This window comes from Naumovozyma dairenensis, chromosome 1 (genome assembly GCF_000227115.2).
Source record: "Naumovozyma dairenensis CBS 421 chromosome 1, complete genome".
In the NCBI taxonomy this organism is placed as follows: Eukaryota; Fungi; Ascomycota; class Saccharomycetes; order Saccharomycetales; family Saccharomycetaceae; genus Naumovozyma; species Naumovozyma dairenensis.
The window spans coordinates 1524048-1550624 of NC_016479.1; the positions used below are offsets into that span (position 1 = coordinate 1524048).

Below are 26577 nucleotides of genomic sequence, written 5' to 3' on the forward strand. Positions count from 1 at the left end.
GGAGCGCCATATGATTACTTACAATGTAGTCGGCATACGTGCGTAGGATTACACCGCCTATTACACAAATATCTTTCTAGAGCTAGAAAGCTATCCAGCACCAACTAGCGATTATATATTATGTTCAACTAACTACCGGATCGGTGTGACTTAGCAAACGTAATTTAAGTTATGTGAGGAGACGATATACTTATTTAGGAATCATATAGATGTTTGTAAAATTATGCGTCAGTAGAGTATCTTAAGCGTCTATGAATAACCATTCTGGGCCTGATCTTCCTTTGGGGGCAAGATATAGGGAGGCTTAAATCCTTTAATGTTTGAATTGCCAATAAAGTTTGGATTTACAATCTTTCTAGTCTTCCTAGTTTCATCCGTATTGGTAGTTTCATTATATGTTGTTGTAACGATGGTCTCATTCATAAGGTTAGGAAGGTACTTTTTTAAAAATTCTGCCCTCTGGCCCCTTTGAAGGCCAATTGGGATACCAGATTTATATTGCCAATACTTCTGCCATTTTTTCTTCCTTATCGTTCTAACATTCTGTAGACCAGTGTTAAGAAACAGAGAATCATGTAAATGTTCAACATCTTTGATTTGGTTAGGCGTTAAACAATTCAATCTTCGAAATAGCTTGTCTTCATCAAAATAAGGCAAACCCTTTATCGAGTATGGTGGGTGCAAATTATCGTTTTTATTTTTTAGTGGCAGCGTATCGAACTTCCAACCATTAATATTGAACTTTGACTGCGTGACTTGATGAACAATATTGGTTGGTAATAATCCTTCAGTTAATACAGTATTGGAGATACTATTAGTAGGAGCATTCTTAAGACCTCCTACACCATATGTCTTCTCAAGTGGAAAGTTAGTTACGAGTTCACCCGATATTCCGAGTTCCGTTGACGACTTTACACTGGGATTCAAAATATCTGAATGTTTACCGATAGATACATCCAAACCGCCTATTTGAGAAGCTTGCAAGAATGAGTTTTTGCTATGATATTTTGGTATCCTGAACTGAGAATTTAGTTCCACTGACCCGACAATGTTTTGGCCTGGTACAACTACATCAATATGTTGACCAAGATTGAAATTTCTTCCATAATCCTCGCGTATTTCTTTGGAGTTCTGTTCAGAAACAAGTTGTGCTGGATATTCAAGTTGTTTTGGATCGATATCCCTTTCTAAGGACTGTGTAATTCTTTCGTCAGCCAAATGCGTTTCGTTATCTTTATCTTCAAATGATGACGGATATAATGTATGCAATATATCAATTAGCCTGTCTGAATATTTGTGAACTCTATGATGAGGTGTTAAGTTTTGTTTTAAAGCGATATCTTCCCAATAATCATCAATTATCCTAAATCCAGAAGTTACTACTTGAGCACCGAACTGAACGAAAGCTGATTTTGTAGTCACGTACCTACATAGGTTTTCATTATTTGCGAGCGCATGATCTCTAAGAAAGTCTAATTCCTCCCCTGTGGCAACCAATGGTAATAAATTCTTGTAATCAGAAAGAAACTCTTCTTCTGTACCCGTATAAAGTAACGCTTTAATCAAGTCGTTTACTAATACAAAATATTGTTGAGTATCCGAGTTTTCCTTGTTAAATGTGAAAATATCGAACAAGAAGCACTTTTTGTTACCAGTTAGTAAACCGTTAGCATTGATTTTTTCCTCACCTTTCTCATCTTTCATGCTCATTACATAACTGCAATTTTCAACTTCTTTTTGAATGACACCGGTATCCTCTGAAAGTGTTTCTTCTGGCTCAGCCTTTGATTTGGCTACGACATCTGTAAAGTTAGGTACTTCTACAGTGGTTAAAGGGAATTCATTCAGTGGTCCCAGAAGTAAATGGCTTTGATCTGCTATTTGATGAAAATGTTTAAGAAGGGTTTTATTATGGCATAATTGTTTTTCATTCGTAAAACTAATAATCTTGGCAAGATGTTCCGAACTCATTGGATTTGAAAAAATTTCTAACGGTTCAGTGAGGTTTGGTACCATCTCACTTGTTTTCATTTATTGCCATGGATGTTTTTATGCTATTTACAGTTGAAATATCTTACGAAAATGGCCCGATTTCACATTCGAAACTTAAATGTTTACTACATTTCTTCGAATTTCAGCTCGCGTGCTGATAACTTAACCTACATAGATTAGACCGTAATGCATTGTATTAAGTAGAACTAAAGATATCTATTAGAAAGTCCGACTATTCAACGAATTCTTAAGGGTATCTCTGAAAAATACATTCGAGCCTTCCCACTTAATAAATCTCATTTATAAACCGTTCAAAGTTCGCTTTTTCACTTTCTTTCTGTCAATGGAAGAAAGGTTCGTTTGATATCAAATCTATCGTTCGTTATAATAGGCTCCAATGATAAAATACACAACGAGACTAATCATTCAAAGAATTCAGCCATCGGGCGGATGGGCTTATTACCCAACAAGTCTATGTGCCAGGAGTTACTCTTTTAAAACGAATAATACGATAGATAGTAGCAAACTGGAATTTACAAAACGAAATATCCTTATAGAGGAAAATATCGATAAGTATTATCCATCAATGACGGATATCCAACTGTGGCATAAAGGAGCCCTAATAGAAGCGAAAGATATATCTATTCCTAAGTTCTTGGCCTTATTTGAGAAGGCAAACTTTTTTGACCATTCACAAAGCAACTATGGCGATAAGGACGTTTATACATTGAATGGTAAAATAAAAAATATTCGGTATTCAGGGAAGAAGATATGTTTTATTGATCTCTTGCACTCATCATCCAATAGCCAATTGCAAATAATACTGAACTTCAATCGCTTATCGCAAGAAAATGGAGGTTCATCCTCTTCAATACCACAGGGAGAGTTTGTCACCTCAACTCAATTTCTTAAAAAGGGCGATTATATAAAAGTTCAAGGCTATCCAGGGCGTTCCGAATCAAGAGCAGGCACTTTGTCATTAATTTCTACAACGATGCCACTTATTTTGTCTCCAGCCCAACGTTTATTACCATCTAAATTAACAGATGCTAATAAAATAAAGAAAAATAGAATCGTTGATTATCAGGTAAATGGCATTGAGACATTACTCATCAGGAATTATATTATCAAACTGATAAGATTATTTTTCGAGGAGCAATCATTTGTAGAAGTAGAAACTCCAATCCTTTCATCAAAGACTAACGGCGCTACTGCCAAACCTTTCAAAACAACAATACTAGACTCGAAAGGGGAAACAACACTGGAATTAAGAATAGCACCAGAATTATGGTTGAAGAGACTAATTATTAGCGGATTCGAAAAGATTTATGAAATTGGGAAGGTGTTTAGGAATGAAAGTGTTGACGCTACTCATAATCCAGAGTTCACGATCTTAGAGTTTTACGAAACCTTTCTCTCATTAGACGATTTAATTTCGAAGGGCGAACAGTTATTGAAATATATATTACTTAATTTAAAAAATAGATTCCCCAATTCTAAAACGTTATTGAACTCTAACTTTAACGGTTTGTTCGAAACTTTAGAAAAAACTAATTGGAAATTTAGACGTTTTGACTTCCTCTCAACTTTGTCAAATGAATTGAATGTAGACTTTGCGCTATTGAACTTGAATAATCCTGATCCCACTGACATCATTAAAGTGCTACCAACGTTTGCGAAAGACTTCCTTAGTATCAATGCTCCGATATCAACATTGTCTACGCAACAGATTGTGAACAAATTATGCTCGGAGTTTTTAGAAGGAAAGTACTGTAATTCTATTCACCCTACTTTAATAATGCACCATCCAACTATTATTTCACCGTTAGCAAAGACAAACACTCATAATTCTCAAGTTTCAAATCGTTTCGAGTTATTTGTTAAGGGAAAAGAATTGATGAATGCTTATGAGGAAGAAAATTGTCCTCAGTACCAAGAAAACAATTTTCGGCTCCAAAACTCATCAACATTGGACTTTCACTTCATTAATTCTTTGCGATACGGGATGCCTCCAGTTGGAGGATTAGGTATGGGTATTGACAGACTATGTATGTTGTTGATGAATAAACAAAGGATTGAAGATGTTTTACCGTTCGGAACATTAGATGACGTTGATGAACAGTAAGTAATTATTCTCTATATTTCATGTAAATAGGCAAACAAATAAGACAAAACAAACTTCGAAAAGTAACGGTATCACTTACTTTATCTACATCAGGTAACTAAAAGTCGTAAATAAGCCCAGAAGTAGCGTATATGGCTTTCTATATTTAAAGTAGATTTATTTTCCTTAAAAAAGAAATATGCTGGGCGGCTCTTCGGCAAGAAGCTTTTTTCTTTTAAATAGCAAACAACATAACGGTATGAGTTACTTACGAGACGATCCAGATCGTATGGGAAAGTACATGATTTAAAAAGCATTGTCTAAGATAAAAGGATAAAGTAGGGAATACCTAGAAGGACGATATACGCCTTAATGATAAGTAGGTTCAAAGGACTAATAACCAAACGGGTAGTAGATGGTTACAAACCGATTAAGTGGCCCTCAAGTAATGACACAATCGTTATTGCGATGTCTTCTGGTGTTGATTCATCTGTGGCAGCATTACTATTTTCTGAATTATTTCCCAATTGCAAAATTAAAGGAATTTATATGAGCAACTGGTCACAACAAGAGAATGAAGAAACACATGAAAAAGGACAGTGCTATGAAAGGGACTGGAAGGATGTATGTCAAATAGGGAAATATTTGAATATACCCGTTGATTTCATAAATTTTGAAAAAGATTATTGGATGGATGTTTTTGAACCGATGCTACATGGTTATCAAAAGGGCATAACTCCTAATCCTGATATTGGATGCAACAAGTTCATTAAATTTGGTAAATTGTTCAGACATCTTAATTCCCAGTATGGTAAAGACAACTATCGTTTGGTCACCGGTCATTATGCCAGAATATTGCAAAAAAATAATGGTGATTTTAACCTTTTAAGGAGTTACTACAAAAACAAGGATCAAAGCTATTATATGTCGCAAATCTCCCCTTCAACTTTACCGAATATTATTTTACCAATTGGACATATGACCAAGCCGGAAGTCCGGGAAATAGCTAATTTTTACAAGTTACCAACCGCTAACAAACCAGATTCACAAGGTATATGTTTTGTTAATAATTCTCAGCATGGCTCATTTAAAAATTTCCTACAAAATTATATACCGGAAAATAAAGGTGATATCATTACTATACTCGAGGATGGTAAAAAAAAACGAAAATGGGGAGAGCATACTGGGTTATGGTCTTACACAGTGGGCCAAAAAATTGGCTTATCAATGCCACAAGGGGACCACAGATTTTCTGGGGCATGGTATGTCAGTGATAAGCTGAAAAGTACCAATGAGCTGGTGATTGTTCGTGGTAGAGATAATCCTGCCTTATATAAAAATACTGTAAAAGTACGAGATTTTTGCTATATGGGAGCAGATATTGAACAGATGAAAAAAGATGTCGTTGCGGCAATCAAGAGCGGTATGTTAACTATGCAATATAGATCCCTGCAGGAGCCAGTGAGAGTCAAACACCTTTCCTACCTTAAAGATGGTGATGATAGTACTGTACAGGAACTAGGAATGGAAGTGGCACAAAGAGCCATGGCGCCTGGCCAATATTGTTGTTTATACATAGGTGATACGGTAATTGGGAGTGGTACAATTATCTAGTCTGATGAACGTCATACCATAAATAAAACATGTAAATACTTATAATCTTATTTATTCACTGACCACTCATATGTTATTCTTCCTCTCATAAATATTTAGCAGTCTCATTTTCTATTAATGGGGTTTAGGTAACTTTTTGGTACGAATAAATTGACCTTTTCTCAAAATATATTGCATGTCTTTGTTCCTTATCTTCCTGTAGCACGCTATCTACGCTGTTCATGAAGATGGCGGTAGTGCATACTAACATTAACATGTGTCAGCATATTGGGCACATGTTCGGTCTAACAAAAAAAAAACAATTCAAAACGCTGTTCAAGATGCTTAACAATTATACGTAGTCTATATCTAGCTTACATGTGCAGTAGGTTAAGCCTATCTTACATGGAATTACCAACAGGATATAGAAGTAGAGAATGAAACAATTCCCTTACACATCACAAAAGAGGAAAACCCCCATTTCAAATACTAAGTTTTCCCATATCATAGAAGGCTATTCTGGTCAACTGAATTTTAGAGGCTCCTGGTCCAACACATTGAGGATTGAAACAAACTAAAAATTACAAGAATCCAAGGGAAATAGTTTTTGATACGTGTGTAGTATCATAAAATTACCAACAAAGAACTAGTAATATAGAAACGGGCTTGTTTTAAAGGTTTTACCTGCCTATAATCACGACGATCTGAATATAATGCGGCACTATGTGGAGCCTACTTATAAGAACTTAACACTGGCGGCTCAAAATAACAGCAACACAACATCTTTAAACATTGCATTAGGATTACCAGGTATGTTCTCAACATACTCTGATTCGCAAACGAGGAAGCTTCGGATTATTACAATAGTATCATCATGTGCTTCTATTGTTGCAGGTTTCCTTGGCATTTTCTTTTTAACAGGAATTGACAGAAGGCGACATATTTTTAGACATGACTTGATTCTTTTGCTTTTAGTGTATGATATGATGAAAGGCATTGTATTTTTGATCTATCCAGTCGCAACTATAATCCACAAGCATGTATATGGTATACCGAAATTTTATAATACTCTAGGATGGTTCACGGCATTCACAATAGAAGGAGCAGATTTAGTCATTGGTATATTTGCAATTCATTTTGCTCTTCTGATATTTAAACCTTCTTGGAAATGGAGAAATCGAAAGACGGGAAATATGGAAGGTGGGTTATATAAAGTACGATATTTTATGTTCCCCATTTTGTTCCTTGTTCCAGCGTTATTAGCAAGCTTGGCATTCATTAACTTCAACAAGAAACCAAAGATTAACTACAACATCAATATTGTATTGGATAATAATGATATCAGTATAGTGTCAAAGGCGAGAGTAGGCGGCTACAAGCCTTGGGGGTCATGGTGTTACTTACCTCCAAAGCCAATATGGTACAGGATTGCACTAAGTTGGGGACCGAGATATTTGCTCATTATATCGATTGTTATAATATATGTCAGCATTTACGTCTATGTCAGAAGGGAAAGTGAAAAGATTAAAACACAACTGAGTGAATTCGAAAATCCTACGAATATAAAACATAACTCTTTTAAAAAAAGACAAGATTCTGTGACCCAATGGCCTCAGGTAAATATACTACGACCAGTAATCCAATTTGCATATGGGACAAAACATTTTTTTGCACTCTCTGTGGAAGATCCTCACAATAAAGACCAACCAGTATCCTTTACGCACTCTGTAACTCAAAGGAACGAAAAATCAGACGACGAAAGTATGGTATTTTCGCCACAACAGGGTGGCTTACACATCTTACGCTATCACCATACAAATGGGCATATTGTTAACGGAACTTCCACCGCATCTTCGGCTGATTACATTGTTCCCGAGTCAAGGACGAATATTGACATCAACTTATCTTCGCACGCATACGCGACTGAAATAGACCATGATCGAGACGAGATACCTTCGTCATACAATTCTGAGACGAATAGTAATAGTATATTCAATGAAAATATTGAAAGAAACCGAAATGATGAAAATCCAAACCACTTGATCCCAAAATCATCGCAACTGGGGAATGATATTGATGAGTTAGCTCAGGTACGGCAAAATTTTCAACGAGAAACCTATGCCGATCTTAAACATCGTAGATCACAAATCCAACGAAATTTGCGAACAATATTTATCTACCCAATTTCGTATGTTTTGATTTGGTTTTTTCCATTGCTGCTAGATGCATTCCAATATAGTCATGAAGAAGAGTATGGACCAATCCTTTGGTTGGCATATATTGAAAACTTCATTAGACCTGCTAGTTGTTTAATAAACTCGAGTGTATTCGTTTCAAGAGAGAAACCTTGGAGGTATTCATGGAAAGAGGTACAGTCCAAAGAAATAATGGATAAATATACTATCAAAGGACAAATCGGCGAAAGCGATATCTTAGAGCTTTGCAATGAACGCCTAGGGAAAAGAGGTTGGTATTACCGTGGAAGATGCAGGAAGCGAGAATGTTGGAGACATAAGCCACAGGTATGGAAAAGGGTTCTATGGTTTTTTTATAGGTTCTCGAAAGGAGTCCTTTTTTTTCATGGTTCAATTACTTTCCAAGATAATTGTGACGATGATATATTTTGGATGAACTATTATAATGGCGTCGATCAGGAAAATATTACAAGCAATAGGAAGCCAATTGTGTCGAACGTAGATGCTCATGAATCCGACCCATTTGACCAACAATCTGTAAGCACATCACCAGGGAGATTGAGTATTCCCCAGGTACCTTTGCTATGGAGGGCTATTCATAACCTTCCGATGTTAAGTGGTATCGATTTGGATGAGTTGGACAGGCAGCTGAGGATAAAATATAAAGACGACGACTTCATCATCCCGGGATTAGAGTTTATTCTGGATACAAATGCAAGCCCGCCGGGCATTTCCAACGTTACACCTAATTCAAATGTTGATGCTTCTTGTAATCGTTCTGCCAACGAGATAGGTAGTGTAAAATCTATCAGAGTCCCAGTAATGTTTCAGAATCAAAACATAAGAGCATCAACAACAGCAGACAGACAAACTGGAAAAATGGACATTTTATCCTTTTTGAACGGATAACCTCAATGCAAGCTATAAGTCAATTAAATTATTAAGCATAAAATATGTCAGTTTATTTATTAATTATATAATATTCATCTTTCTCAAATCAAATAAACAATTTGTAATACGATGTGAAATTGTTTTGTACTCGTTAAGCAAGGTCTGAAGTTACACCGAGTAGAAAGAAGGTTCCTTGGCTTAAACTAAATGTTACATATTTGCTTTTAACGAATTTTTTCCCTTATATCTGTAAAGTAGTGATCTGAGACTAAGATACTCACAGACGAAGAAAATGATATCCGATATTCTGTGCACCGAGTTAAATCTATTAGATGGTGATGATCTAGCGAAGTTTTTACAATGCATTGATTTTACTTTTCCTTTTCCGCTTCTAATTCCCTTCATAGATATAAGTAAAGGGTGTATAACAATAAATTATGGCACGCGCTTCGGAGAGGGGAAATCAAGCACTTTCACGTTTTAGACAACTCTAGACTATATAAATACCTGAACTCCAGTACTACTCGCATACATTCTAGGGTTAACACAATAACTTTGTACAAATAAGTCTCCCATATGACCACAGGTTTACACCATGCAATTCAAAGAAAATTCAAAACGTTTTTTGTTGACATTCCTAGCACTTTCGGCTAGCCTAGTCCAAGCTTTCACCATTCCGCAAGCACCGCCATCCAGTAGCAGACCTATCCCCGGTGATTCTCCATTACTACAGTGTGATATATCGGAAAGACAAATACTTAACATAGACCAAATTGATTTATCACCTAACCCGCCAGCAAGAGATAGCAAGTTAGAAATATCTGCGTCAGGCCAAATATTTGGTACAATTGAGAAAGGGGCATATGTCGATGTTGAAGTCCGCCTAGGTTATATTAAGTTACTAACACAAACCTTTGACCTTTGCGAGACTTTAGAAGAAAATGACGTCGATGAATTAACCTGCCCGATCAAAGCTGGTTCGTATGTCTTATCTAAATCGGTAGACATCCCAGCTGAGGTACCTCCAGGAAAATACATTGTTGTAGCAAGGGCATATACTGTCGACGATGATCTGATCACATGTATTACCGGTGAAGTTATTTTCCCCGCGAAGTATTTACATTGATATCCATGTATAAAAACTGACATCATTCATACCATTTCCTGGCTAACTTACAACAATGGTAATATGATAAGGTTGTATCGTTTAGAGTTCGTAAGTCACATATGCTCACGGAAACGTAATTATCGCTCAATTTCTTTTTAAACTCCTATTAGTTTTAGCTAATCTTATTCAACATATTTAAGAAAAGTTACCATCACGGTTAATGAGAAAGTTACGAGTATATAATCTTAAAGAAATATAATTTTGATTATATAGAGCCGTTTCATTATGGTGATGAATAATAACGTCTATAAAGAGTGTGCTTTTGCACCCTCGTAGTATCTCAAGTATTTCGTTCGCCTGGGAGGTTTATACATAACCAAAGCGTATTAGCGGAAATCCGGAAATTACGTTTAAGTATTTAGTAATAGCAAGACTGTAATCTAAAACAGTAACGCAGATGTGAGACAAAAGAAGTGAGATTTATCCAAAATTAGCAACCCCAGTGCAGAGAGAATAGGTTATTTACATTGCTTATCTTAGAGCCAGAGAAATAGATTCGGAATTGAAGAACCCTATTAGGATAACATGTCTGGAAGACCACCTGTTTACAGATTACCCCCACTGCCCAGGTTACGGGTGAAGAAACCAGTTATAAGGCAAGAAACCAACAGGTGTTTGGTGCTAATGTCCAATCTCCTCCAATGCTGGTCATCGAATGGTCATATGAGCCCAACTTGCGAAGCATTAGCTACGGAGTTGAAAGCATGTACAAAGGTAAATGCAATGGGTAAAAGCCAAAAAGAGCAAAAAAGTAATATTAATTATCATGCTTCAAGACTATACAATAGAATAAGCGGTAAGCCAAACGATTAGTAGTTTGGACTAAATTTAAAGGTTCTTATTTCGCACTATATAAACCACTATATTCCATCTCCTGTACATACCTTATATAGTCTATATAATCTATAAAATTTTAAAGTTAGAACAGTCGAATGTTCACAAGAAAAACGGCATCTGGCACATATTTGATACCTAATCCGTATCAACAAAGGAAGTATTGGACTTAAAAAGATGTTATGTAATGGCGAGTAAACTTACTTTTTAAGCCTACCAGCTCTCTCCAATGCATCATCTATTAAATACCATCCAGGAAAAAATTTCGTTTGACCTAATCCAATCGAAATTTTCTCGTCAGCCTTATCGAGATACGAAACACTGGTACCTATCCGTTTATTAGTTGGACTTTCTCCGTTATTGAAAGAGTTCTTTATCTCCCATTCAAAATACAATTTTGGGGCCTTATTTTCTTTATTTTCTTTATTTTGAACAGCCAAATATGGATTCGGTATTGTATTCTTTATACCACCGATTGATGTAAATCCATGCACATACAACGCACAAATTGGTTCATTAGAAAAAAGGAGAAAACTCCATATATTAGCTAACTTCCAATGTAATAAGGGTTGAAGCCTCGTAAAATTAGGCCAATTAGAATCCGTCTTTTGTATAGGTTTCAAGAGTTCTCCATACGGATCGGTGCTTCTAACACCAATAGCAATCGCTTTGGTCTCCGGGTATATCTTCAAAAAATCACGGAATGCATCAGCCATACTCTGATTTCTACCGACCTCTTTTTTTGATTCATATAACGACAAATTGTATCTTTTCGATGTTTCCAAGATAAAGTTTTCTAGAGTGGTAAATGTTTCATCTTGATCAATAAAAACTGTTGGTAGTTGCTCCATTGGAAATTTTTGATATTTTGCCTCGAACTGAGATCTCTTAGCATTGACAATGAAAAATTCCCACAAGCAACTTAAATATAGTAATAGCAAAACCTGGCAGTCTTTGCCACCATTATAAGAAAAGGATATTTCACCATTAATAGGGCTCCACCGTGTAAATATATCATCTAACAGATAGTGTCTAGTCAACCTAATTGCGTTTTGAGTTTCTATTATGATACTTGTCTCGTGATTCAACTTCAGATATGATTCTGTTATCTTATAGCATAACTCTGATACTTCACTTAATCCCATTGTTCGAAATCGTTATATGAATAAACCCTTTTCAATAATAACGTCAGTTCAGTTGCACTTTTCTCGAAGAGTTCACCCGTTTGATACAAGATTAATTATATACTGGAACGATATAATAAAACTACATCAAAGCCCTTCAGCAAATGAATTATATATCATGGCGATACCTTCAACTTTGAAGTGTTTCTCCATTACTCATCATAGTCCATAATTGAAAATTTCAATTTCAAATGTGTAACGTTACATACAATTAAGGTGTCTTAAAGCGATACGAGCGGGGTACGGATGTTCGCGTGTTGGTTGTTGTATTTACAAGGTAGTTATCCACTTTTAAAGAACCAAAATGCCTTTGAGAAACAACTTCCCGGTTCACAAGCAGTGACGTATTCAACTTGTTATATCCTGCTTCAATTGTCTAATGTAATTATCAATGAAATGTAGATCGGTAGTGGTCTCTCTTGACCAAACAACACTAACTGTAAGCGGTTCCTTCTTCGTCGTTTCTTGATGTAAGGGTATACCGTCATATAAATCATCAATATCATCCGAATTCATTGTTCTCATCCCTTTTACCGCATTCTCGAGGATTTCTAATGTGTAGATATCTCCGGATACACCGTTGATGGTCATTTCTGTTATTATAGTCTTCAATTTTTTAACTTCGTAGAAATTCTTCCACGATAAATCCAACAGAATATTATAGAGCTCGACAGTACAAACATTCAAATATAGCGTAACATCCGAAGATCTCTTACATTCTTTATAGATGTAAGAAATAATCTGGTATCTTCTGTCTTCTGGTAACGGCATAAATTCAGGATCAAGGAGCTTAGTTAGAACATATGGTATAGTTATGCGATACGGTTGCGGTAATTCGTTAGATGAAACTTCCAAGTTTTGAGTCACCATCTCTATAATTTCCAAGGGCTCCAATTGTCCTAACTTCTCATTGGTGCCGTCATGTTCGTCTTCATTGGAAATGGTATCTCCATTAATGAGGTATTTTTCAATCAACTTCTTTACACAATCCAATACAGCATAATCAGTCCCCAATGAAGTTCGAAGATATTCGATGTAAGGTACCATTATATTATCCATTGCTACTTTATATCTTTCTTTTCCTTTTAGTTTTTCGAACTTCACCCGATCAAGATTTAAATCTTCCAGAGGCAAAGTCCTTTCAGTATAGGAAATGGCTAATTCATCCAACGATTTGGCACTTAACTCATTTTTGTTTTCTAAATACGTCATTTCTTTTTTCAGGGTTTCATTTTGAGATTGCAAGATTGGAATGGAGGACTTATCAGACTCTTGTACTTTAATTTTCTTTTCTAATTTCCCTTTGAAAAATTCTAGTAATTTTTTGTCTTGTCTATCAAATTCTATGGCTTGTTGACTTCGTTGAATCTGACCTTTTGGCGTTGAGTTGAATCGACTAGAGGCTAATACAGACGATGACTCGTCCGTATTTGGCAACATTGCTGCAATATCTTTGGCATTCTCCACTCTAGAGCCAAACTTTTCTTGGATTTCACTTAAAACATTCTGAAATAAATTCTCCTCTTCAATACTAGAGAGAGGTTGCTCATTTTCAAATCTTTTCTTCGCAATGGTAGGTTGAGGTTTGGCTTTATTTACGTCGAGGAAATTGCATGTCTGATGAAGATACCGACAGAGAAGCAAATTATTCAATAGAGGCTTGTGGATGTGCCTTATTCGCAACATTATTCTCTATGTAGAATGCACTATGAGAACAGTAACAAATGGCCTTTCTATGTTGACATAAATGTTCATAAACTTAGTTTCGTTACGACAAAGTTATATACCTTATAAGTAACGGTGCAGGCAGACAGCTCATTAACCGAGTCTTAAGAAAAGTTGCATAACAAAAATATTATTTAGTAGTGCAGCAGGGCGCTAGCATTTCTAAAGATTACACATTGAGATATATTTAAAGGAATCTACTTAATCTTTAGGTAATAATCAAAAATAAGTTAGAGTATATAGGTCATCAAGGGTAGACTATAGAATACTGTAGATGATATGTAATTTGTGCTAAAACATCTTTTTCACAACCCTAGTAAGATGGCATTATATTCTAGCCTAGAATCGCAACTCAAAAGAGAGCCGAGTATCTTTCTAGTGCAGATAACCTCTTGCAATAAAAGTATATGTCTGATATTAGGTTGCGTTGGATATGGTAACCTAAGTTTCTTTGAATTGTCCATTTGTGTTCTTCGGATCTGCCCCTGTTATGGTAAGTGAAATGGCATAATTGATATGCGTACAGTTACTTAAAGAATATCTGAGTATAAAACCTCTTCAAATCCTTATCCCAATAAGTACATTTTTATTCAACTCATCGACAGCATCTTTGTTTTGGTCATTATCATTAAATACAATTTCTTTGTTTGGCAACTGAAAAGCGATATTTTCAAAAGGTGCATATGCTATCACAAGATATTTCTTACCATCTTCATTAGATGATGACAATTCCAGGCCAGAAACAATTCTAATGAAAGGCGGGAATGTAAAATTCTCTGTCGGAGATTCTTCGTTTTCGGATGAGTTTACAGCTTTTTCGGTATTATAGTCGACCTGTATTGCAACACCAACAAGACCTGTTTGCGTATCTTTAACATTTATACTTTTAAACTTAGGAATTATACCGTTGTTTTTCAAAGATTGCTTACTTAACTCAACCGATTTTTGGAATTCAGTAAGATGCTCTCCATCCTTTTTATACCCTATAGCGGTTACTCTTTCCTGCTTTGCTCCACGCCTTAGTACGTTTAAACCATGCTTTTTACCGGAAAGATGACGTTCTACACTCGACCAAGAGACATGCATAGTATTACATAGTTTGCATACTAACTTCCCTGAATGATTTTTGTAGATATATGGATTCTGCTGCGATGAAGTAGCTTCATTATCCTCTTCAAATGTATACTGGATTTTTTCATTTTTTCTCAGTAGTTCATCCACTTGCTTCCTTCTCTGGAGGTTAGCTTGAGCATCTGAAGCGATACCACCAGATCCTTTCTTGGAACCAGCTCTGTTTTGGTAGTCCATATTCCTGCGGTGCCTAGAGAATAAATATGATAGTTTTGAAGAAACTGCACGTTCTCTCCTCCTGCTGTCTTTCTAAAGTAGTAAACAATGTATTAATAATTTTCTCTAGACAAATGTAAATAACAATCCCAAGTTCTCAAAAAATTCCACACTACACAAGGCGCTAACAATAGCATCGCAGACATGGGAGGGGTTGGGTAGAGGGGTCGGGTTGGACTAAAAACTTTGGGGGTAGAAGCCGGACTACAAGCCCTTCAATTGAGGTACAGTTGGGGGGTAAAACCGAAAATTTGGGGGTAGAATTGGCGGTACAGATAAATAACCAAAGTATTTATTATGATAACCAGTAATTAAGTTAAAAGGGACCATATTAATATATATATTCAATATTCTATAAATGGGGATTGGGGGGGGGGGTTGAAATTTTTATTTGGGGTGTGGGGGGGGGGGGGTTAGAAAAGTATTTCCTACCCCTCCCATGTCCGATCGTTCCGAAGCCTTTAGTCTACATCCAGGATCGAAGGGAAGGGAAGGTAACTGACATGCAAAGATATATACATACATTATATACATACCACATGATGATATATCAAAGCGTAGTAATTCAGACTTTTCGATATGTTTTGTCCATGAATATTAATTAACAAAAGTGCAGAATCTCCATATGAGAAATGAATGACAAATATAGTTTCTATATTAGTATATATACATTTATAGCATTTAAAGTCTTATTTGATAGGCACCACTTCATACATCCCCTCTCTTTGCATCGAAATGAATATCTAGTATTTTTTAACTCCTTCCATTTTACATGAGGAATTTCCCACCCACATCTTTGAGTTACCAGTGTTGCTATTTCATCACAATAACCTAGCAATGATATATCAAACTCAGCATGCCTTACAGGATCTCTATTAATAAGGACCTGTGGAACGTTCGCCGGTAGCATATTGACAATTTCTGAGACTGGTGCCACTTTAAGACTTGTACCAATGCAGATGAGCAAATCACATTTCAAAATATCTTCTCGAATACTCTTATGGAATTTTGAAGGCAATGCTTCCCCAAAAAATGTTATATCTGGTTTTAAAACTCCAAATGAGTTCAATATTCTGTCTTTCAACGGATTTTCCACTTGCGTCTCTTCATTAGGATCAGAGGCTGGAAAATATTGTTTCCTTTTCTCGTAACAGTATGGGCAAAGAGGTAACTCCAGGTTTCTGATATTACTGAATATTTTTTCACCTGGTAGTTTCCAATGACAAGTTACACACGATGCTGTGGCGAATGAACCGTGACACTGGATCAGTTTATCCGCAGGAATACCAGCATACGATTCTAAGTTATCAATGTTTTGTGTATAGTTCCTCAACAGCTTACCTTTATCGTATAACATTTTAATAAAACTATGTAAAGGTGAATAAATATTTTCCGGCGGCAAAACCATATTTGCAATGTTGTAAAATACAGACGGATCTTGCATGAATATATCATAATTGAAAACATCTTGTGGGTCATCAAGGCCAAGATGCTTTATTTTTGAATAAAACCCCTCGGAGGATCTAAAATCTGGAATACCTAACGATGTGGAAACACCCGCCCCAGTTAACACTAAAATTTGTTTTGCAGATTTCAAAGCATCAACAAAATTATCGATAGTGGAAAAATTCGGTAGTTTTAATCTTGTGCATAGAACTTTATTAATTGCTTTCTGTAAATCTTTAATTAGTCGCACAGTGAATTTCTTATGTAATGGATCTGAAAGATCTGAATAGATTAAATTATCGAAGGAATTGGATTCGTTCGATTCAACATATTTATATATATTCCTTATTAATTCTCTATCTTTACACTCAAAACCCAGTAGTTTTATCAGGCAATAGAGGTATAATGAATTCAATTCATTAGGTAAATATGCATCGAGAAATCTCTTTGAACCCATATATTTCAAATACATTCGAGCATTCAAAGTATCCTCTTTAGAGAAAGCTGGGAACACCAACTTATTAGATAATGGATTTTTACCGATAAAAATTGGTTTACTAGGCGCAACAGGTTTCAAGCGTTCCATATCATCAGCAAGGTTTTGGCTTATGTTACCCGACTTTTTTGTGTTGATGGCATTATCCTTCACCCCATGGACGCCCATCATAGTAGATGGTCCTTTTTTATCTAAGTTATTTTGGATTGGATTTTCGACTGGCCTTAATTTTGGTTTCTTAACATTAGCTCCCAGATGAGGTGACGCGTCATATTCATGCTTTTTGGTATCATTTTGTTTGGATGTCATAGTTGGCATGTATTAATAGCAAGATGCGAATATATTCTCGAGGTGGAAAATATTATATGATTTATACCAGTTAATATCAGAAACAGGTAAAAGAATATTTGACCGTGGGTAAACTCTTCCAACAGCTTATTCGATAAACACTACTATTCGTATACAAATACTGTCCACAGTTGATTTGCATGAAAGCATATGCAAAACTCTTAAAATTTTCCAACAAACATGAACTTTCGCGTATTGTTTGCTGGTACTTCCAAAATCGTTCGTTACTGTTCGGCCATTTTACAAACTCGGCGAACAAATATTCGTCTGTTGCGATAATTCATATCATTGTTTCATTAATGCAATGCTATGTACGTAGTACACACGAGATGTAATATATATATATAACAATACAAGTTGGCAAGATTTTGTTGTCATATCAAGTTTGCCTATGCAGATGACGGCCATTATCTGTATTCCGATTAATTATTCGATGAATCTCTTGTGGGGGCATCATCGATAGTATTGCTGGATACAACATTGGCCAAGGGCCCAACACCTATCTTGGATAACTCGACTTCAGCACTGGTATTCTCAAGATTCACGTCATCGATACTCTTATTTACCATCCTCGCTAGTTTCTGTATCTTTAGTATCATTTCAACTTCTTCTCTGTTCCTTTTGTCAACCTCGTTTTGAAGAAACGTTATATATTCTACTGCTTGTGTCAATATCTGGCCTTTGTTCGGTTTCCCATCTCGCGTACCTGTACCCTTCGGTCTTGGTGTGGACGCACTTCCTGGCGTCTCTCCTGAGGTAGATTCTCCACTGTTAATGCTATTATAGTAATCAGTGAAAAATTCTTTGGGTATTAGGGCTAATAATTCCTGGATTCTATCATTTATGTTATCTCTACGTTTTCGATCATTTTGAAAGGGTTGCATACTTGCTGTGGATGTGACCGACGACGAAACTGATTCTGGTATAGTATTCATTTGTTTATTCTGTTTTAAGTGATTTTGTGCTTCAGAAAGGCAGTCTTATCATTAAAGAAGACTACATTCGTAGTTCCTCTAATAATAAGTCTGTATCTGTCAAGCACTTCGACCAAATCATGATGTCAATTTAGTCTATACTAAAGAATTTTCGATCTTTGCTTTTTAATTTATTGGACCGGGTAATAAGACAATTCAAACGGCTAATTTCATTTCCAACTCGGACAACATTCTGTCTAATATGGTGGCCATAGAATCCAAGACTCAGACATGTATGGTCAAAAAAAACAACCCTGATAATTTAAATACTTCTTTACAAGAAATACGAGGTTGTGCTCACTTAGTTTCTATGTCATTTACGTCCGAGTATTCCGACAATCTACAATAACTATAAAACAAGTTCCATATATATTTATACGTATATGAATTTATTTTGGGTAATATTTGTCTATTTAGTCTGCATAATAACAGTACGATCATGCTGCTTATAGTTCATACTGTAACACGGCATCCTTGACATACGGCTCGTAATTAGACAATCTGTCTAATATGATACTTGAAATTCGAGAAGGATCGAATATTCCGTTTCTTCTGAAATATAGCAGTGCACTGAAGTCCTTGGAACTATAATTTTCTTCAAAAAAGGTTAACCAATCATAATTTTCATTCTCACGTTCGTGTATTGGGAAATTAGCGAAATCAGTTTCAAATCCCTTTAGAACCACCTTCTTAGCTATGGTTTCAAAAGTAGTTATCGAATCTCTTGTCCCTAGTAATAACATGATAGCCATTGCTCCAAACATACCATTTTTGATTCCATATTTCTTTGCATACTTAGTCAAGGCACTAAAACACAGCACCAGTTTTCCTGCCTTATATTGGTATTCAAATTCTAAAACGAAATCTTTTTCATTTTCGTTTACTTGTTTGCAATAGTTGTCATAAAAGTTGGATGCAAATTCTTCCAAGGGGACTTCTGTATTAATTAGCACCTCTCCGAAAACATCACGATCTTGGTCCTCTCCATATGCAGCTACAATCTTCTTCTCTTCCTCTTTACGTCTTCTTAAACTTGTCGATTCCTTCTTAACCTTTTTATAGTTAGCAGATGATGCCGATGAATCTTGATCAACAATACCTATCTTTGAATTTTCAGAGAAAATATCGAAATAGATCTTAGAAGCACCTTCCATTGCACGAACGTAGATAGGTTTTGTATATAACGAGTTCCCCCATTGCAACATTTCTAAGTATGCCCTTGGTGTCCCTTTTCTCATACAATAAGAATGGAAATCGAGCTGGTCGTCTTCAAATTGTTTATAAAACTTAGAGATAGCGTAAAATCTTTTCAATGCCAACCCTTTATATTTTTCGGCATCCCACTTTAATTGTGCTAATTTAGTAGCGTCTGCCGCATCATCCTCAGGTAGCTGCTCAATTCCTTTTACTGTATTAATATGTAGCCTATAGTAAGCCTCGGCCTGTTCTACAATGAACCATGAAGCTTCAACAAAATGTAAATCCTTAATACCGTTCGGTGCATCATCATTCTTGGTGAAAACAGAGGCAATATCAACCGCCTTATCAATCTTGTTTGCCCTCAAGAAATACTTAACTGTCTTACAATTAATAAACCTGTCTTGTAGGTCTAATTGTCTTCCTTCTTCTAAAATACTTGCTGCCTCATCTAATAAGCCTAAATGCTTAAAAATCCTTGCCTTTAGAATATAAAGTTCAACTAATGTTGGAGTATGAGAAATAACTGTATCGATGTAATGTTGTGCTTTAACTAAATCCTTTAAAAACAAATAATGTTGGGCTAAATAGTAACCGGTCCAGATATAACAGATATGGTCACTTTTAGGATTCAATGATTCAAAGTATTTCAAAACAATTTCTTCTAATGCATTCGATACAATCTTTCCTCTTTTTTTATATAAAGGTTTGAGATTAGAGAAAGCTGCTGGAACACCACGTTGTAGTTGGGCAGTAACATACTTTTCTAGATTCTTAGAAAGCTCTTCTTTATCTTGAATAAACGTCAAAGGCAGATATTTTGGTGGTTCACAATTAGGGTAGAATTCTTGTAATTTTCCATAAAGTGCTTTTCTTAATTTATTGTCACTTCTAATACCTAGAGAAATCTCCAACAATGGGTAATAATTAAAGTTATCTGGGTTTCTTTTGATTAAAGTTCTATATACAATCGAAGCATCTTTGAATTGTCCCATTTTCATGTAAATTGAAGCTTTCCTTTCGAGCAAACCGAACTTATCAAACACATTTGGTTCAATAACATTAAGATGTTTCAAAACGTTTTGTAGTTTGTCTCTATTTCCGCCAGCAGCTTTGAACATAATATCGTTCTTATACATAAGGCATTCGTTGTGCTCATATAATTCTGATGGTCCAATTTTACCTTCAGCTAATTTTTCAAACTGGGATAACGTATTAATTGCCTGTTGCCTTTCTCCATTAATATCTTGTGCTACCGCCAACGAAGTCCAGTTAGCACGATAGCCTGGATATGATTCCCAGTATTCCTTTCTTGAGACAAGTGCGCCTTTGAAATCATTGGTCTGTGATTGCAATGTAGCCAAATCCCTATAGATTTGGTTATTATTGGAACCATTGGCTAAGCATGCTTGAAACCACTTGATTGAAGCTGCATAATCTTTGACTTGTCTCATATAAATCCCTAGAAGATGACAGCAAATACTTGATGCTTTTGTACCTTCGATTTTTCCCAAAGCATTTTTAATCAAAACAGCAGCCTCATCTTTCTCACCTAAGGCAAACAAGTTAGCTCCTTTCAAAACAAGAGAATCAGTATTGCTACTCGATTTTTTTAGGATAACATCTAAGATCTTAATCGACTTCTTATATTCTTTATTTTCGTACAGTTTCAATGCTTCAATGAATTGACCTGTATCTTTCTTTGCGACCAATTTTGAGGCGGCTTTGGCCTTTCCACCTCTTCTTCTTGCGGACATTCCTGATTAATTAGACCAAGTAAAGGAAAGTGCTTTTTTTCCAAGACAAATGATAAATTAAAACTCAATTGGATGCAGTATGGATCTTGTTCTGTGCCTTTGAAATGTCGTTAATTTAAGATGAATTTAGCGTTATGTTTACTCAACATTGGATCTCGAATTGTCCCAGGAATTTTTCACCACGTAACAAATGATCTTCGAAAACTGAAAAACCTAAAACAAAAAACGAAATATTCAAAGAATGCCATAAAAGAACAGAGGTGGAAAAAGCAATAACTTACACTATACGGTCACAAATACACTAACATTATTTTTACCATATACATTTCTCTTAGATATGCAGTGTCCAAATAATTAAGTATTTTCAAAATGTTAAATATATCAAATTCTTATAATCGGATATATAAAAGGCCTCTATAATACATTAAATAAGTATATGGATCAAAATGGGATATGCCCCATCACACATCGTCATGTCCTTTGAACGCAATTTTAGTGCATTGTTCCTCATAACCCGGAATTTGAATGTACTCAATCCCCTTTTCTTCTAAGAGAGATAAACTTGTATTATTTTTGACAAAAGTATCTGGTTCCAAAACACCAACAAACACTGTTCTAATCTTCCCGCTCATTCCTATAATTCTTTGTACACAAGGTTCATTGCCACTCAGTCTAAAGGAACATGGTTCCATTGTAGTGTAAAGTACCGTACCCTCAGGAATTTCTCGTTTACCGACCTTTTCGAAGTACTTCTCCATAGCACATTGTTCAGCATGAGTATTCCCTGGAAGCTCTCTTGAATATCCTTTTGATAGAATATCAACTCCGTTTACAAGCGCGGCACCAACACTGAATGCAGTAGTGGTGGGAGCACACTTTTTGGCTTCTTCAATCGCTAGTTCCATATATTTTCGATGAGGTTGGAGAGCCCAATCTGGAAATTTGGTACGATATGACCATTTCCTTTTACCTGTATTTTCATCAAGTTCAGTAGATTCATAACGATATGCATGTAGCCACAATACCAAAGCATTTGGATCAGGATCTGTATATAGATCTGTTTCACAAACAGGACATTTTTCTTCTTTCATTATTTCACCTTTTGAGTCAGGATAAAACCAAGATTGAGCTGTCTTAGTCTTACCAATTTCATACAAAGCTTTTCTTATATTTTCGTAATCGGCTTTACCACCTTTACCCATCGTTGATCCCCAAATTCTAACATTTGAGTAAATTGGATCGTTTGCAATTGGGAAACCTAGATATTGGAGATGAACTCTTATTTGATGTTGTCTACCTGTTAGAGGTTTACATTTCACTAAACTTGTCTGGCCATCATAGCTGATCCTTTTGAAAACGGTTTTTGCATGTCTTGCACCGTCATCTTCCATAGTACAGACGGCATTTAGCGCAACTTTCGGATCAATAGTTCTCAATGGCTTAACTACCACTAATTCCTCCAATGGGAATTCACCGACAACTCTTGCTATATACTCCTTTTTTACTTCTCTGGCTTTCAATTGATCACCCATTTCATCTGCACCTTTTGGTGTCTTGGCTAAGAACATTAACCCGCTTGTTGGCTTATCTAACCTATTGCATGGATGTACTGTATAGCTTAAGTCTCTTTCTAGTATCTTGGTAATTGAATTAAATCTATAGCGACCTGTTGGATGAACTGGTATACCGCTTGGCTTATCAATCACCAATATATCATCATTTTCAAATACAGTTTGAATTGGTTTCGAGATTACAGGAGGTTCATGACGATGTAACTTATGAGTAATAAGATCACCATTACGAATATAACTGTCCAAATTAGCTGGCTTATCGTTCAAATATACGTCCCCATTAGCAATGGTTTTCTTATAGTAGGCTTCTTCACGATCTCTAAATTCAGTAACGAAGACATCTAATAATTTTCTATCTCTCCACCTTTCTTTACAAAACGTCTTGTATGTGAAATAATATGGTTTGATCTTTCTTAAGGGACCTTCAATAGAAACTTCGTAATCTGGGTCGACTTGCTTATTTTTACTCTTATTGGCATCAACTAATCTTAATTTGAATCCATTTTTATCTCTTAACTCGACTGTTTTAGCAGCTCGAGAATTTTCAACTTTCCTTCTTTTTTGTTTATTTATTTGTAATTCCTTTGCTGTTTTAATTTCCTTTTCGAGGTGCTTTTCAAACTCGGTAGATTTATTATTGTTATCATCATTTGCTCCTGAAATTGATGTCTTCACAGTATCCTTACTTTTTGACATGACGATTCTAATTCCTTTGACAGCTCGATGAATAAAAGGTAATTGCCAAATTTGCATTAACACCTAGCTTTTATGCATTTCTATTTCGTTCAAGTTAGAAGTAAACTAAGTGGGACATTAATATTAGACTATTGTTTTGATAAAAATTTCCGTAAGGGTTGCGAATCTAAAACTTCTCGCCTCGCGAAGAGACATTGTTAATGCATGTACAAGGGTAGAATACAATGTCGAATTTGTTTGTATAGAGGGAACAAAGTTAAAAGTATAAAACCTTTAGCGGAATACTGGCGGGGCGAAACTACGTAATATAATATTTATAAGTACTATGTGAGATGTAAGCCATTTTGTTTGGAGTAGTCCGTTTCTTCTTAAGAAATATAGTTATTTTTCTTGACGAATGCTATACGTATGATGGTTTTCAACAAAAATGAATTGTATGCGAAATTGTCATTATATTTAGTTATTACATTAATTACATTAATTACTATTTTTTTTTTTTTTTAGTTATTATTGTTATTATTATTTTTGTTTCATTTTCATCTTTATATTATAGTAATGAAAAGTAATGGATGAATATGATTGACGATGAATTGTGGAGGGAAAGAAGGAGCTATTGTTTTTTGTTCTTTTCAAAATTCTATAAGAAATACCCAGCTCTTTGGTTAGTATGATTTACTGCAGTTTCTTGGATATAGTCATCCGGTACTGCCGAGAATATTTTAAAAGTAGGTTCTAATTCTTCATCAACTTTCATTACACTTGCCACATTACCACACCTATAGCAATAATTTGGTGCTGACCATACAGTAACGACATCCTTCTCAGGGAAATGATATTTAAACCCTTCCATGACCAATTGATGTGCTCTTGCGATTAAATTCAAGCCATTAACATGATTAAATTCCCTGGCAACTTTACTTCCGAATAGCCAACCTGCCCCACGGGGAGAAACTTGCCAAGCTTCCACATTATCTGGATCACTCCATAATAAATCTGAAAACCCACCTTCATGAGGCACTTCTTGAGCTCTTGAAAGGACTCTAATTTGATCTAACATTCTGATTTCTGGAGAAAGCCCACCATGTACACATAGTATTTTCCCATCGATTATAGCAGCTAAAGTTAAGAAATCAAAGACTTGACAACAATATTTCCATACTGTAGTGGAACCATATTTATTTAAACATTCTTCATAAAATCCATAAACTTGAGTAATTTGTCTTGATTCATGATTACCTCTCACCAGTGTGATCTTTGATGGATATTTCACTTTCAAACACATTAAAAGTGTAAAAGTTTCTAAACTGTAATACCCTCTATCCACATAATCTCCAAGGAAAATATAATTGATATCATCAGGGAACCCACCTGAAGTCCTGAAAAGTTCAAGAAGATCATGGAATTGACCATGGATATCACCACATACCGTGACTGGGGTTTGTACTGGTTGAATATTACTTTCTTCCATTAGTAATTCCTTTACCATTTCACAAAGTTGTTTCATTTCATTTTCTGTTAATGCTTGACATTTTTTTATGGTCTCTAACCATTCATCAGGTCCTCTTTTCGACGACATCTTCTTTTATATGTAGTTATAATATAAGGTGCGAGTGCTTTTCTTTTATCTATCTATCTGAATTTCTTGGAAATCCTGTTGTTTGTTATAAGCTTATTAATATGATGATATATTGTTGTTATTGGACAGAATATTATTAAGATAATATTTGTGGTTATTTGAAATAGAGTATATTTTGTTATTTTTTTAGTACAAGGGATAATGATGATAAGTAATGATAATATGCGGGTGTGTCAGTATGAGGTATGAAGAATACTAACGAACGTGTTAAACTTAAACAATCCACTCTCTTGTATCAACTAATTAACGGGATCTTTGTTCTTTTTACACTAACCAGATTCATTACCATATTACACTACTACGTACGTACGAAACCACATACCTTCACATCATCAAATTATCAGAGTGTGCTTTTCCTGAAAAATTTTCCCTACAAAATTCGGAGTGGTGTCCCGGGTAACATAAACAAGCCCCTAGGGTTAAAATTAGGGTTACAAACTCAATAGAAAATACATGGAATATTTATGACCTACCTATCCACGTACCCTTACCTCTATCAATCACTACTACTACTACTACTACTACTACTACTACTATCACTGTCTTCCTCTACAGCACCAATTTCTGCAACCCATTGACATTTACCCAACGGAATACCCCATATATTGTCCTTAGTAAGTAACCAATCAACAACCTCATCCATATAAATGATTCTCACACTCTCTTCACTTAAGGATAAAGATGGTGACCAACAATCAGCATCTAATTGGAAACATTTCAATTTCGTATAATTATTAAGACATTTCTGGAAAATATCTTGAAACTTTCTTGCCAATGAATCATTTTTACCAATGAAAAAATATTGGATTCGTATGTAGGTTATAATCAATACCGTTATGTATTTATTATCAAATTCAGTATCATCATGATCTTCCAATAATATCCATATTTGTTCAATAGTTGGTTTCAATTCTATTATCTTCATCAATAAACATTTAAACTCAGTACCACCGACTAAATGATTCCGCACTACCATTGTATCGCTTGAGTGTGAGTGTGATTGTGATTTTAATTTACCGAAATCTCTTACTATAACTTGAATCAATTGAACCATAGTATTACCTCTTAATGATTGTGATGTTAAATTGACCTTATAATATATCGAGTTATGAATCTTATCTCTTGTTATTCTGGGTATTACTAGGGATACTGAACTATTATTTAATTGCTTGTTCGATATGAATGATTCAACGAAAAATTCATTACTTGATGACATACTCTCGTTTATTTATTCTTTTTAACTGATCCGAATGAGGGAGGGTATTCTTGAATGCAATTGTAAATCAATGTTTACACCTTATGACCGTTGAATGAAGATTATCTATGCTTTTTAGTTTGGATAGTTTAGAGATTTTCAAGGAAAAAAATATATGTTCACAGTTATATATAATATTTACAAGCCAAAAAGAAAAATAAAAAAGTA

The 26577-nt window shown here is 35.3% G+C and overlaps 15 protein-coding genes across 15 annotated transcripts; 5 read left to right on the plus strand and 10 right to left on the minus strand.

Moving 5' to 3' along the window:
* Nucleotides 1-249: 249 nt before the first annotated feature.
* SWP82 (Swp82p) lies at nt 250-2031 on the minus strand (the record flags this gene model as incomplete). Its single annotated transcript, XM_003668015.1, has 1 exon — nt 250-2031. One exon carries the CDS (start codon nt 2029-2031, stop codon nt 250-252), a length of 1782 nt encoding a protein of 593 aa, XP_003668063.1.
* A 358-nt stretch (nt 2032-2389) lies between these two features.
* On the plus strand, nt 2390-4117 carry MSK1 (lysine--tRNA ligase MSK1; the record flags this gene model as incomplete). The annotated part of the gene is made up of 1 exon (XM_003668016.1): nt 2390-4117. The coding sequence occupies one exon, from the start codon at nt 2390-2392 to the stop codon at nt 4115-4117; it is 1728 nt and encodes a 575-aa protein (XP_003668064.1).
* Nucleotides 4118-4468: 351 nt separating this feature from the next.
* On the plus strand, nt 4469-5710 carry SLM3 (tRNA-5-taurinomethyluridine 2-sulfurtransferase; the record flags this gene model as incomplete). The annotated part of the gene is made up of 1 exon (XM_003668017.1): nt 4469-5710. The coding sequence occupies one exon, from the start codon at nt 4469-4471 to the stop codon at nt 5708-5710; it is 1242 nt and encodes a 413-aa protein (XP_003668065.1).
* A 692-nt stretch (nt 5711-6402) lies between these two features.
* GPR1 (Gpr1p) lies at nt 6403-8793 on the plus strand (the record flags this gene model as incomplete). The annotated part of the gene is made up of 1 exon (XM_003668018.1): nt 6403-8793. The coding sequence occupies one exon, from the start codon at nt 6403-6405 to the stop codon at nt 8791-8793; it is 2391 nt and encodes a 796-aa protein (XP_003668066.1).
* Nucleotides 8794-9370: 577 nt separating this feature from the next.
* Nucleotides 9371-9901, plus strand: NPC2 (sterol transporter; the record flags this gene model as incomplete). The annotated part of the gene is made up of 1 exon (XM_003668019.1): nt 9371-9901. The coding sequence occupies one exon, from the start codon at nt 9371-9373 to the stop codon at nt 9899-9901; it is 531 nt and encodes a 176-aa protein (XP_003668067.1).
* Nucleotides 9902-10468: 567 nt separating this feature from the next.
* Nucleotides 10469-10756, plus strand: MRP10 (mitochondrial 37S ribosomal protein mS37; the record flags this gene model as incomplete). Its single annotated transcript, XM_003668020.1, has 1 exon — nt 10469-10756. One exon carries the CDS (start codon nt 10469-10471, stop codon nt 10754-10756), a length of 288 nt encoding a protein of 95 aa, XP_003668068.1.
* A 221-nt stretch (nt 10757-10977) lies between these two features.
* FAD1 (FMN adenylyltransferase) lies at nt 10978-11922 on the minus strand (the record flags this gene model as incomplete). The annotated part of the gene is made up of 1 exon (XM_003668021.1): nt 10978-11922. The coding sequence occupies one exon, from the start codon at nt 11920-11922 to the stop codon at nt 10978-10980; it is 945 nt and encodes a 314-aa protein (XP_003668069.1).
* A 387-nt stretch (nt 11923-12309) lies between these two features.
* Nucleotides 12310-13647, minus strand: MTF2 (Mtf2p; the record flags this gene model as incomplete). Its single annotated transcript, XM_003668022.1, has 1 exon — nt 12310-13647. The coding sequence occupies one exon, from the start codon at nt 13645-13647 to the stop codon at nt 12310-12312; it is 1338 nt and encodes a 445-aa protein (XP_003668070.1).
* A 597-nt stretch (nt 13648-14244) lies between these two features.
* PRP11 (spliceosome assembly protein PRP11) lies at nt 14245-14994 on the minus strand (the record flags this gene model as incomplete). The annotated part of the gene is made up of 1 exon (XM_003668023.1): nt 14245-14994. One exon carries the CDS (start codon nt 14992-14994, stop codon nt 14245-14247), a length of 750 nt encoding a protein of 249 aa, XP_003668071.1.
* A 691-nt stretch (nt 14995-15685) lies between these two features.
* On the minus strand, nt 15686-17293 carry SIR2 (NAD-dependent histone deacetylase SIR2; the record flags this gene model as incomplete). The annotated part of the gene is made up of 1 exon (XM_003668024.1): nt 15686-17293. The coding sequence occupies one exon, from the start codon at nt 17291-17293 to the stop codon at nt 15686-15688; it is 1608 nt and encodes a 535-aa protein (XP_003668072.1).
* A 452-nt stretch (nt 17294-17745) lies between these two features.
* RTG1 (Rtg1p) lies at nt 17746-18258 on the minus strand (the record flags this gene model as incomplete). Its single annotated transcript, XM_003668025.1, has 1 exon — nt 17746-18258. The coding sequence occupies one exon, from the start codon at nt 18256-18258 to the stop codon at nt 17746-17748; it is 513 nt and encodes a 170-aa protein (XP_003668073.1).
* Nucleotides 18259-18743: 485 nt separating this feature from the next.
* Nucleotides 18744-21251, minus strand: NAT1 (peptide alpha-N-acetyltransferase complex A subunit NAT1; the record flags this gene model as incomplete). The annotated part of the gene is made up of 1 exon (XM_003668026.1): nt 18744-21251. The coding sequence occupies one exon, from the start codon at nt 21249-21251 to the stop codon at nt 18744-18746; it is 2508 nt and encodes an 835-aa protein (XP_003668074.1).
* Nucleotides 21252-21712: 461 nt separating this feature from the next.
* Nucleotides 21713-23575, minus strand: NDAI0A06780 (uncharacterized protein; the record flags this gene model as incomplete). Its single annotated transcript, XM_003668027.1, has 1 exon — nt 21713-23575. One exon carries the CDS (start codon nt 23573-23575, stop codon nt 21713-21715), a length of 1863 nt encoding a protein of 620 aa, XP_003668075.1.
* Nucleotides 23576-24155: 580 nt separating this feature from the next.
* Nucleotides 24156-25094, minus strand: SIT4 (type 2A-related serine/threonine-protein phosphatase SIT4; the record flags this gene model as incomplete). Its single annotated transcript, XM_003668028.1, has 1 exon — nt 24156-25094. The coding sequence occupies one exon, from the start codon at nt 25092-25094 to the stop codon at nt 24156-24158; it is 939 nt and encodes a 312-aa protein (XP_003668076.1).
* A 556-nt stretch (nt 25095-25650) lies between these two features.
* PRP38 (U4/U6-U5 snRNP complex subunit PRP38) lies at nt 25651-26370 on the minus strand (the record flags this gene model as incomplete). Its single annotated transcript, XM_003668029.1, has 1 exon — nt 25651-26370. The coding sequence occupies one exon, from the start codon at nt 26368-26370 to the stop codon at nt 25651-25653; it is 720 nt and encodes a 239-aa protein (XP_003668077.1).
* Nucleotides 26371-26577: the final 207 nt, after the last annotated feature.